The sequence below is a fragment of the Pelodiscus sinensis genome, chromosome 24 (genome assembly GCF_049634645.1).
Source record: "Pelodiscus sinensis isolate JC-2024 chromosome 24, ASM4963464v1, whole genome shotgun sequence".
NCBI lineage: Eukaryota > Metazoa > Chordata > Testudines > Trionychidae > Pelodiscus > Pelodiscus sinensis.
Window position 1 is genome coordinate 21,469,899 of NC_134734.1, and position 12,910 is coordinate 21,482,808.

The 12,910-nt window shown below is 48.6% G+C and overlaps 1 protein-coding gene across 1 annotated transcript; it reads right to left on the reverse strand.

Annotated features, from left to right (window-relative positions):
• Window positions 1-1,095: 1,095 nt before the first annotated feature.
• MCL1 (MCL1 apoptosis regulator, BCL2 family member) lies at window positions 1,096-6,411 on the reverse strand. The gene is made up of 3 exons (XM_075907770.1): window positions 5,754-6,411; window positions 3,303-3,550; window positions 1,096-2,836 (listed from the first exon to the last, which is right to left on the reverse strand). The coding sequence occupies exons 1-3, from the start codon at window positions 6,367-6,369 to the stop codon at window positions 2,720-2,722; spliced, it is 981 nt and encodes a 326-aa protein (XP_075763885.1). The 5' UTR covers window positions 6,370-6,411; the 3' UTR covers window positions 1,096-2,719.
• Window positions 6,412-12,910: the final 6,499 nt, after the last annotated feature.

Consider the following 12,910-nt stretch of genomic DNA (forward strand, 5'->3'; position numbering starts at 1 on the left):
ACAAGGGTGGGGTGGGGAGAATGGAAGTGTGCACAAACTGCACTACACTTTCTAGTTCCAGTTCTGGGGAGGTGATAAGATTGCTTAACAGTGTTGCTAAGAATTCTGCCACCTCTTCTCTCAAGAAAGCTGACTGCAGAGCAGAAGATGACCCCCCCCTGCCCCCCCCAGTCAGGATCACAAACTGTCCCATATTACACAGCTTGTGTCTACAGAAAAGCAGGGACAATTGCAGAACAGCTAGAACCTAAACACACCTTAAAAACTCTGAAGACTTGGCAAAGGCTTTCACTTCGAGGCAGGGGGAAGAGAAGAGGAACAAGTATTTCAGTTGTACATAATGTCTGGGCCAGGCTGGAAAGTTTTATTAAAGGCAAGCTTGCCTTTAATCTTTTAACTTTTGTTTGTAAAGTGTTACTGCAATTGTTGAATTAGCCTCCCCCTTTGTGGTTGAGCTAGGTTTAGCTCAGTGCAGCTGCTAGCACTTTAACGTATGCCTGTTTGATGCTTGGATAAATGCTCTCATGCAATAGCTCAATTTACCACTTCAGCCTACTGATACTCCCCCTCTCCTTTGAGAGACCAGTCACCTGTTGAACTCATTGAGATTTAAAGTGCTGGCAAGGAAACTCATGCTCATCTCTCCCAGTTTTGGGTCAAGGAAACGTGATCATGCAGAGCAAGACTTTAGTATGGACAGGTCATTAGATCTGTCTTGCTACCTCATTCACAGCTGGACACTTGCCAAGACAGCTAGAGCAGTTATACAAGCGCTATAACACTTGGTCATCTGGGTAACTTGAGGCAACAGCTGGACTCAAGGAGAAGCAACACTGGGGATGGCAGTAGGGTAGCTCTAAACCCTGTGCAAGGGCTTTGAGCACTACCTTGGGCATGTCAAATACATTCCTACTACAAATGAAGTCTCCAGCTACCACTGTAGCAGCAGGTTTGATGTTGCATGCAGTTTGGGGAGAAAGTTTACTACAGCATACATTTAACCACAAAATACTGTTGTGGTGCTACTGCCTTAGCTTCCAGCCATAGGAACAGCAGCTAGCTTTATGGTGCAGCAGTGAACACAAACCACTTAACTGACAAAAGTAGGGATGCTTATTTATTGTGTAAACAAGCAGGCCTGACAATAGCACCATGTTTAAACCAGACTTTGTTTTACATTAGCTTCCACTTCAACCCTAATTCAGTCTGAGCAAGATTAAGAGTACAGTGAAGACTAACCTAATTATGCTGCAAATCAAATTTAATATGAAACTATTTTGCATACAGAGGGGATCAGCTAGCTTATTGATTCAAAAAATGAATACTACATTACACCCTGCAAGCATGTTCAAGCTGGATGTTTAGAAATAGCTACTGAAGGATTGAACCAAAAACACATTAAATTAATGGATTCATGGTGCTAACTAGAGATTCAATCCAATTTAGTTTTATTTCGTTTGAGAGAAGGTCATTTCAAAAATCAAGCTAATATTTGAATGTATCAAGGCTTAAAAAAATAGGTCAAGATAAAATGTGACTAGAAAACAGCCAACAGTGGTTTCCCAAACACCCACCCATCCATTACAGAAGAGTCAAAAATAAACCAAAGATTAAAACAAACTAAAAAACTTGTGCTGTTGCTAGCAAGTCATGGGAAACAGCAATCAGTCATGTTGCTGACCTTGGCCAGAGAAGCCTAGCAGTTTTACTAGAGCACATACAGAAGAGACACTTTGTGGAAGTCCAGATAAAAGTAAAGCAAACAAAATGCTGGATTCAATGGGACTAAAGAATAGTATTTCAATAAAGTGATTTGACTCACTCAAGCCACCTCTCAACGATAATCTCTGTAAAAATGTACATATTTTACAGTTTTGTAGACATTTACAAAGTTCTCTGTACAGCCTCCCCACCCCCTGTGAAGTTTGTACATACTTACAACTGTGCTCCCTGTTTTTATAGCTGCATGTGTTCTTGGGAGTCACAGCAGTGTAACAGAGGGGGGCATATAATGGCCTAAGCAGCTCTCCAAGCAGCCCATTAAAGTTGCTTAATCTGGCTGTAGCTAGTCATCTAGCCTTCAAGATGACTGTACCCCTTTGTACTGCTGATGGAATGTAGGCGTTTCAGCAACAGTTCCACTCATAACTGGTGTGTCTAATACCAGTAGGTGGTTCTCTTTTTGCACTTCTAACTCAAAACACAAGCCACAAACTCAGGAGACCCAACAGGTCCACAGGACCCTAATCCACATTTCCAGTGAGCTATGATCACAACTCTGTGCTAAGGAAATGAAACCCCTTCTGTATACAACCATCATTCCAAACCTAATAAAAGCCTCTAGGTAGTCCGGAGTAAGAGCCATTGGTGCTTTGGTTGACTTGCAGAACAGGAGCGGTTCCCCTTAGTGACAAGGCTTCACTTGGAAATAGTACTCTTGGCATCCTTTCACGAGGCTCTTCAAGGAAGCAGAGTACTACTTGCTTCATTTTCTGTTCAGTCAAAAATCCTCTTGTTGGTACCCTCATTCAGACTGCACCGCACTATCCTCTATGGGGGAGGGGAAAGTCACTCACTGGGATTCCCAGGTGTTATTCTCTATGTTCCCATGAAGTACAGCGTCAGGTATTCTTTCACAGCAGGAATTGTGCAGTTGGCTAACTCTAGATGCCAAGAAGAGCTAGTCCACCCAGAATTCAGTTTAGAGTCACTCCATGGCTCATCGCATCATGTATGCCAAGCTTGCACCCAGTCCAGCAAAGCCTGCAAAAGCCACCAGAACATTCCTGATGCTACCTTCTAGATCCTCTACACGGAAGAATTCAACAAATCCCTCCTAGAAGAAAGAAGTGAATGATTAATGCCTAACATTAGCCATTTTAACTGGGGTGTGCTCACACTGCAGTGTGTAGTACCAAATAGAGAAGCAATTTGATACATTTTACCCAAGTAAAGGAACCTGTGTAGTGGAATAAGTGGGGAATTTGATTCCAATTGCAGAATACACATAGCATGATACAAGATTATTCATCTTTGTATCTTCTGTTTCCCATCTTCAATGGGGGGGGGGGGGGGAATCATGTCCACCACAGGTCTTTCAGATACATGGATAAAAGTGATACAAGTGCAAAGTAACAGTATAGAGCACCATGTATTTTTAGGACAAAGTTATTCAGAATCTGCTTGCATGGCACAACCAGTAGTTTAACTGGTCTGGTAGCCTTAGACATGTACAAGCCTAGGAAATTACTACTAGATGGATAGCTTCATTGGCCACATTCACTCCCTGCAATCTCACTTACCCAGCCTCTTTGGTTAACTAGCCAATCTCGTTTGTCTGAGACAAGCACATCTGTGATGATCCCTGCTAGCGTGTTGATGCAATTCTCCTGGTTTATGCTCTTCAGGTGTTTTGCAACAAAGGCACCAAAAGAGATGAGTGTTACAATTCTACCCCAGTTTGTTATTCCATCACTGAAAACATGGGTTGCAACTGATGACACTGACTTGAGATCCTCCTCATTCTTGATGTCTAGTTTCCGAAGCATCCCTGAAGTGAAAGATTAGCAGAAGAGAATACACTGAGACTACAAAAACTCACTTGTCTAGTGACTGCAGCACAATACAACAGGCAGTTCAAACACCACAAGATAGATCTGCCTTAAGGCCAGACATGTATTATAACACCTTCATCACAAATGGAATACAAGGAAAATGGGCAAGCCATTATCTCACTACAGGCATTAAATTTGGAAGCTTTAATACACAATTCTATTTGCGTGAGCTATTTTAGTTCAAATTAAATCCTTTTTGGGACAGGGATCTAAAATGAAAGTTCCCGACACTGCACCCTTAAGCTTTGGGAAAACACCTATTAGCCAAGTCTCGAGTATCCTCCTGCTCAATGGATTTAGAATGACAAGACACTAGCCACCAAACCAGTTTCTTTTCCACCTCTTTTGGACTCACTGAACAGGCTAGACAACTTAGAACAATTATGAAACTGTCACTCCTTTGCATTATTGGTTACAAAAAAGTCCAGCTATTTAACTCAATGGCCCCTTTGAATTAACAAACTAGCTTCAATAGTTCAGATTAACAGAATTCTCCTCCAAGGTTCTGCACCAGGAGTTAAAAAAATTATCTAAAATACTGTTTCCCAAGTAATGCACAAACTGAAGAGCATTAATTTATTCAGGTGGCTTAATGCCAACAGTAAATGCTAATGAACGCCATTCCCAAGGAACTAAATCCCACTGGAAGTCCTCAGCTTCCTTTGATCTAAGATTAATATAACCCTGTGGAAAGTTTACACCATCTCAAATGCTTTAGACTCATTACATTTTAGAGGAGTTATTTGTGGTTTCTCGAGACATTTTATTATATTTCCTCTTCAACCAACCTACTCATCTTTTCTGCATTTGGCAGTAAAGCAATGTAATGGGTATTGTATTTATGAACAGTACTGCTTAAGAGGAGGAGTCTGGAGATTTATATTATGGTATCTAGTTTAAGCAGCAGCTTGCATTTTAGAAATTTTTCAAAGTTTGGCATTTATTTTGCTATTAATTTAAAAATGACGTTTGAAACACTAGAACAGCAAAGAAAATGTGCTCCTCAAAAGCTACCAGAAACTGCAGATTGTTAATATTCCAATCAAGATTCAGGACACCCACCCACGACCATGAACTTTAGCATTCAAGTTCTGCAGCTATGTTAAGACTAGTGTAAAACGCTAAAAAGAAAATTCAGAATCAACACTTGCCCAGCATTCTGTTTTACTGAGGCCTAAGCCATAAATTGGCTAACCTTTGGACAATATTTACAATGTGTTTGCATGTTCGGCCACGTCTTGCAGCCTCATATAGTTAATGTGTGACAATCTAGTTTTGCAGAAGTTAAGGGTTTTCCCCACCCTCCAGATAAACAAGGCTTAGTTTCGTTTTTGAAGAAGCGAAGGTTATTCTTTCCGGACATGCCCTCTAACTGCGGCCCAGAGCCCTGCAGCCCAGCCTCTTGCATGCAGCTGAGCGGCTCCGGAGAGCCCCGCTCAAATCCTGCCAAACCGTACCGCAGGGCTGGGTCTCCGTTCCCCAGACCAGCCACTTGCAAGACCCGCAAGAGACAGAGCTCTGGAGACCGGTGCAGACCCCTTCGGGGAGCCTGGGGCTGCAGGGGGGGCTCCCCGCTGCAAGACACCACCCCTTACAAGGGCTGCAGGGGGCTCCGGCTGGAACACACCGCCCTCGACCGGCTGAAAGCGCCTCCGCCCGGGTGTGACTCACAAACACTGCGACCTCCCGGAGCGCCCCCTCCCCCCCACTCCCAAGGGCGCTACTTCCGCCCCAAGGCAGCTTCCTCAGAGGGGGCCCCGCAGCGACCCTTCCCCTCGCTGGGAGCCGGCCACAGCCCGCCCCCCCACAGTCAGAGACCCTCCCCCCCGCGCCCCCCCCCACAGCCGGGGACCCTCCCCCCCGCGCTCCGGACCCCGCGCCCCCCCCCACAGCCGGGCCCCCCCCCCGCGCTCCGGACCCCGCGCCCCCCCCCCCCACAGCCGGGCCCCCCCCCCCGCGCTCCGGACCCCGCGCCCCCCCCCCCCCACAGCCGGGCCCCCCCCCCCGCGCTCCGGACCCCGCGCCCCCCCCCCCCCACAGCCGGGCCCCCTCCCCCCGGCGCCCCCCGGACCCCGCGCCCCCTCCCCCCGGCGCCCCCCGGACCCCGCGCCCCCCCCCACAGCCGGGCCCCCCCCGTACCTTGGAAGGCGATCTGGTGCTTCTCCATGACGCCGTCGCCGACCTTCCGCAGCGTGTCCAGCGCCTTCTCCATGGCGGCGGGCCCCGCCCCCCGCGGCCCGCTCAGCAGCCGCTTGAAGAGCTTGGCGCCGCCCGGCCCGGCGGGGTCGGCGGCCTCGCGCAGGTAGCGGCTGATGAGCTCGAGCGAGTCGTGGTACAGCCCGTCGGCGTCGTCCGCCTCCTCGGGCGGGGTGCTGGGCAAGGAGCCGTCGGCCGGGCCCAGCCGCTCGGCCTCGGGCTCGCAGCCGTCCAGCTCCTCTTCCGGGAGCCACAGCGAGGCCGGCCGGGTCGCCCCGGCAACCAGGGCCGGGGGGGTCCCCGGGGAGCCAATCAGCGCCCGGGGCCCCTCGTCCATCAGCGCGCGGGCCCCCTCAGAGGGACCGTTGGGACCCCAAGGCGACCGACCAATCAGCGGCGACGGCCGGTCGCCCTCCGCCGAGGGGCCCGAGGGGCAGGCGGCGGAAGGCGGCGGGGCGGCCCCGCCGCTCGGAGAGGCCGGCGAGGAGGGCACCAGGGCCGGGCCGCCCCCGCAATACAGGTTGAGGCCGATCACAGCGTTGCGTTTCAGCGCCAACATGGCGTCGCCTACCCCTCGGTCGAACAATCGCAGAAAGCGGCTGGCCGCCGCCCTCTATATATAGCGCCCGGGACGCCGGAGGGGCGGGGCGGGGCTACGCACGCACGCACGCGCGCACCCACGCAGGAGGCGGGGCCGAAGGGGAAGGGATGAATGAGTGGCTCCTGGAGGGGGCGGGGCCTCGGAGGCAGTGCGTAGTGGGGGGGCTGGCTGAGTGGGGGGCGGCATGGCGAGGCGCACGGAGGCAGAGCAGTGGGGGAGGGGAGCAGGAAGGGGGGTGAGAAACTAGCAGGGTCTGGTTTGGGGGGTGGGGAGAAGCAGGGAGGGAGCCAGAAAGCGATGGAAAAATCCAGGCTGGCTGGCTGCGCGGCTTCCCGAAGGCCTCTGGGTTTCCCCATTATGTAACAGGGCAGGGGAAATAATTTGGTTCCCTTTTATATATATAGATATAAAAAAAAAGGCCATCATGGAATTTTCAAATTGCTCTCATCACAGAGCCATCGATGCTTACAAAAAAAAAAAAAAAAAAAAAAAAAAGAGGAAGGAAGAAAGGAAGGAAGGAAGCCAGATCATAAAATATTCCACTTGTGGGGGACAGGGAGAAATCAGGATTTAGACAGAAAACCAGTTCCCCAGCTAGCAGGCGATGCCAGCGTGATCCGGAACTGCATTGCAAGATTCAGCCCTAATGAGCTTTTTGCAAGCTGGAATTCAATGGCTTGCATACAGGCCTTGCTTTCCTTCTGGTTCATGCAGCTTCCTCTGGGATGAAGCATGCAAATGGCTTAACAGCGCCCACGATTGCAAGGCAGGAAGTCAAAGGAAAGCCCTCTTCTCAATAGAAAATTCAGGAATTATACAGGGGTGTAAGTGTGGAATTAGGGAGATGATGAAGACACTAGGGTTGACACACTGAGGACATATCTAAACTACTGCCGCTGTAGCAGCACAGCTACGTAAGTATCATGTATCAGAGGGGTAGCTGTGTTAGTCTGGATCTGCAAAAGCGACAAGGAGTCCTGTGGCACCTTATAGACTAACAGATGTATTGGAGCATAAGCTTTCGTGGGCAAAGACCCACTTCATCAGATGCATGTCAAAAGTATGGTAATAGGCAGGGCTCGACAAATCTGTTTATCTACTCGCCCGTGGCAAGTAGATTTCAGCCGGTCGCCCTGTTCACTGGCGGTGTGCGCATGTGCAATGCGGGTCTGACGCATGCGCGGTGTGGGGCTGGCGAGTGGATTTCACCACGGTTTGTTGAGCCCTGGTAATAGGTGTATTGTGGGTAAGAAATATTTAGTAATCTAGATTTTGTCTGGAAATGGGTGGCGGGAGACAGATCACGTGCAGATTACCTGTTGTGTTCCCTTCCTCTGGGGCATCTGGCATTGGCCACTATCAGCAGACAGGATACTGGGCTAGATGGACCCAGTATGGCCGTTCTTATGTTCTTAAATGTTGTTTGCACAAAAGCTATTTACTACATCACAGTGGGCCATCGAGTACTACCAATGGGTTCTGAGCTAGAGATGTCAAGCTGTAGTGGACTACATGATTAACTGATAAACCTGGGCTTATTGGTTAATCTTATCGACTACAAACACTTCCCACACCCCTTGCTGCTTCTGCATCAACTTGGACCCCCTCCCCCGGCCCCTTCCACAAGGACGGGGCGGGTGCTCTGGAAAAGAGGCAGCAAATTTTCAGATGATACAAAATTACTCAAGAGAGATAAGTCCAAAGCAGACTGCAAAGTGTTACAAAGGATCTCACAAAACCGTGTGACTGGGCAACAAAAGGGATGTGAGTGTGAAATTCAGTGTTGATAAATGCAAAGTAATGCACATTGGAAAACATAATCCAACTATATATGCAAAATAATGGGATCTAAATTAGCTGTTACCACTCAAAGAAACTGTGGCATCACTGTAGATAGTTATCTGAAAATAGAGGCTCAATGAACAACAGCAGTGAAAAAGCTAATGAGAGATAAGACAGAAAATATAATACCACTATAAATCCATGGTATAATTGCACCTGGAATACTGCGTGCAGTTGTGATCATCCCATCTCAAAAAGGATATATTGGAATTTGAAATGGTACAGAGAAGGGCAACAAAAATGATGAAGGGTAAGGAACAGCTTCTGTATGAGAGGAGACACAGCCTAAAATGTCTTACAAATCGCATGAACCGCCATTACTACTGGAGCATTATTAAACTCCATATAAGCAGGAGAGAGGTGTATGTGTGTAAACTGGTACAGCATTCAGAGCACTAGCTTTAAGCTCTGTGACCTGGGCAAGTCATTAAGACATGTCTACACGGGAAGAGAAATTGAAGCTGAATCCAGTATAACTGGACTCGGGCAAACCGGAGGTGAAGACAAAGGAAGCTGGGAGTGACACTGCTGTGGTCCATCCCACCTTGGAACCCCACAACGAGCTGCACTGCTACAAATCACAGCTTATCTTGTGCTCCAGTGTACCTAAGGTGGGAGGTTTGTCGTGGTGGATCTTTACCAGTGTCTGACATGATGGTAAATCCCAAGCTTAGAGAGGTCTGATGCTTAGAACACAGGTCCCTGCAAGTCTGCGCAATCCAGAGGGGATAGAAGACTAAGCACGGGAATGGAACTGGTGGAAGGAGATGTCTGAAGTGAAAAGGATTCATGGGCCATCACGGAGGCGAGAAAAGGAAAAGCCTGCAGCTGGAAGAAGGTCATGGAATGGGATGTGTACCCTGTCTCTAATAAATACACTCCGTGTGCTTTTTATTTGATGGGCTGAGCACACTTTCCGAGGGTGAATATGTATTATTGTCTCCATTTTATGGATGGGAAAACAAGCACGGAGAGAGGAAGATCAACAGGAACAGAACCCAGGAATACTGATGCCCAGTCCTTTGCTTGCACACTGACCGCTAGGCCACGCTGCCTCCAACACAACAATCAGGTGCAATTTGATGAGTGAAATAATCTCTTTGTTCTTCCCCCTTAAACAGATGTTAAGGGTAATCCAGGAGAATACTTAAAACTAAAAAAATGCTGCTGTGCAATAAACAAGACATTTGCTTTTTGCTCAAGCTTTGCGCCTGGAGAGGAAATAAGATAAGATAGGATTCCCCTGAAGAAACCCGCATGACATAGCTCACATTCCTCTGCAAATGGAGGGAGAAATCTCTCACTTAACAAAGGGGTAGTTAATGGCTGGTGAAATGAAACAAAGTCCATTAGTGATAGAAATGTAGCTGTGTTAGTCTGGTGTAGCTGGAACAAAATACAGGACTATGTAGCACTTTAAAGACTAACAAGATGGTTTATTAGATGATGAGCTTTCGTGGGCCAGACCCACTTTTTGATCTGAGGAAGTGGGTCTGGCCCACGAAAGCTCATCATCTAATAAACCATCTTGTTAGTCTTTAAAGTGCTACATTGTCCTGTATTTTGTTTCAAAGTCCATTAAGCAGTCCCAGACTCTGGGGTGCAAATCACTGTTTGCAAGAATGGCCTAAGGGGGGAACATGGCTCAAGACAGCACTTCTGTGAATGAGCAAAATCAGTAGGAAGCTACCGACTTCCTTTTGCCAGTTTGGAGAGAGAGTCCTTCAGACCCTGACTAGGACCAGGATGGGGCGCATCGCGTCAGCTCAGCATCCTGTGGATTGAAAGATCATTTGTTTCGGTTGTCCTGGTCTCTGCTCACTTCTGGTCTATATGTTTTATTGGCAATAAGGATGTCCTTCTGGGAGGCAGCTGTGTGGCCAGCTGTTTTGGTTGAGTAGGTAAGCCTCGCCAATGGGTTAAGGTTAACTGGTGGGAGCCGAAGTGACAAGGAGTCCTGTAGCACCTTCTGCTTCACATCCTGCCTAAGCTCTCTGGCAGTGCTGGGGCCTGCCCTTAAACAGCTGGAGTTTTGGGGGGGGATCAGTGATGATTCTTGGCCATGCTGAAGGAGCAGGATGAACGAAGGTGTTCTGTCCATGCCCACTATCACTTGATAAATAGCATACAAGGCTGGAGAATGGAAGCTAAGTCATGATAGCTGGGAATTTCAGCCGTCACCGACCAGTCACGGAGGTAACTGCAGCAATGCAAACCTCTGAGCTAGACGCGTAAAACTGTTTTCAGCCACAATTTGCACCTCATTCCTGCTTGATACCAGAGGCAGTCTGTTAGCTTGTGGCTAATAAAGTGGATCAGGACTCTACAGACCAGGATTCTATTCCTGGCTCTACCACAGGCCTGTGTAGGACTGGGCAAGTCAGTCCCCCTCTCTGTCTCTCTCTGTTTTGTCTAGATTCTTGAGGACAGGGACAGTTTCTCACTGTGTGGATAATCATTGTAAAGGGGGTCCCCGATTTCAGCTAGGGCCTTCAGGCCGTGCTGTAATACACATAGGCTGCGTCTAGACTGGCAAGTTTTTCCGCAAAAAGCAGCTGCTTTTGTGGAAAAACTTGCCAGCTGTCTACACTGGCTGCTTGAATTTCTGCAAGAACACTGACTTCCTACTGTCTGAAATCAGTGCTTCTTGCGGAAATGCTACATTGTTCCCATTCAGGCAAAAGCCCTCTCGCGCAAATGCTTTTGCACAAGAGGGCCAGTGTAGACAACGCGGTATTGTTTTGCGCAAAAAAGCCCCAATCGCAAAAATGGCGATTGGAGCTTTCTTGCACAAAACCGTGTCTAGATTGGCACAGACGCTTTTCCGCAAAAAGTGCTTTTGCGGAAAAGCGTCCGTGCCAATCTAGACACTCTTTTCCGCAAATGCTTTTAACGGAAAACTTTTCCGTTAAAAGCATTTGTGGAAAATCATGCCAGTCTAGACGTAGCCATACAGAACAGCAAATCATGGCTCAGCCCATCTACAGGACGGGTTTTGCGAAGCAGCAGCTACCACCCGGGCTGTAACTGGGGCAAAGCCTCACTTTTGGCTTTGAAGCTGCTGTTTGTCAAAAGTCTTTGCTTTAGAATTTCCCAGTGCAAGTGAGCCACCTACACACACAGCACGTCCCTGAGTGGGGGCAGACAATAGAGGGGTAGTGGGATGCGCCTCACCCTGGCCAATCATTGCTTCCAGCGGTGATACTGCACCATTCCCAAGATTGCAGGAAAGAAGGATTACTGACCCACAGTAACGGGCCTCTTTGACATGCGCTGGCTACACAAACCCTATGCTTGGTGTGCACGTCTCCCAGGTGGTATGTTCCAGATTGCTGACCAAAGGAATCCAGTATGCGGGGGACCTATACCCAGTGTCTCCTATGTGAGGGCATGAAGAACCCCACTGTCCCTCAGTTCCTTCTCCAATACCGAATCTGATAGGCATAAAGGATCTGCCAACGAAAGGTTCTGGGGTCGGCAGATCCCCGTCTAGACTGCCGCACTGTGCCAACAATCAGCTGATTGGCACCGCGCGGAGGCCATTTTGATTTAAATGAAGCGGCGATGATTTAAATCGCCGCTTCATTTCCCTTTGCCGTCCTGCCTAATCCTCCGTTGACGGAGCCATGTAGTTTAGACTCACCCTCAGTGACTAACAAGCTGCTGTTCAATTGCTTGAAGGTGAGAATTCTGCATCTGACTTTAAAAAAACCAAAAAAACACCTGCAAGACCACCCTACGTAGAAGCCTCTAGAGGAACCAGGCCTTGTAAAGGTGACTCTGGTTCCTGTAGCTACCATGTACATTTCAGACACAGCAATATTCAGGTGGAGCTACCCTGGCAAACTCACAAGTCCCTAAGCAGTAGGCGATGCACTCTGAGAACCTCTCCATGGCTATAGGTTGCTCCTTAACTCTATGAGGACAAATAGTCCAGTCTGAATGATCTGGTCCTGTCCAAATAAAGAAAAAAAGGCCTGTGCACCGCTACTAAGATGCCAGACGATGTTGTGAGGACCAGGACTTTAACAGGGTTCAAAATAGAGCTAGATACATTCATGGATGATAGGTCCATCAATGGCTATTAGCCAGGATGGGCAGGAATGGTGTCCCTAGCCTCTGTGAGAGGCTGGAGATAGATGACAGGGGAGGGATCACTTGCTGATTCCCTGTTCTGTTCACTCGCGCTGGGGCACCTGGCATTGGCAGCTGTCGGCAGACAGGACACTGGGCTAGATGGACCTTTGGTCTGACCCAGTGTGGCCGCTCTTAGGTTAAGTGTGTGAATCAAGCTTGCTCCAGGGTTGAGTGATTTTTCTCTCTCACTTTCCTCTTCCTGTCTCTCATGTAATTATGGCTGACCCAACTGGCATACCTGAGGTGGCCTGATCTGTCTCTGTGGGGCGGGCGAGTTAGCCTGTGCGACCAGAGCGAGCCGGAGAACAAGAAGTCCATTGTGTGACAAACGTTTGAGGTTTCAGTATTTGTTTTTGTTTCACAATGGACCCAAACCAAATATTTTTACAAGACGGGATTGTGGCCTGAGGCCTGTTTTCAGCTCAGGAAGGCCCGGTTTTCTATGTGGGTCTCTTTCAGGGAGAGGAGCATGCATCGGGGACGGCAGGAATCGTCACGTCGAAAATGTCATCGAGACAGC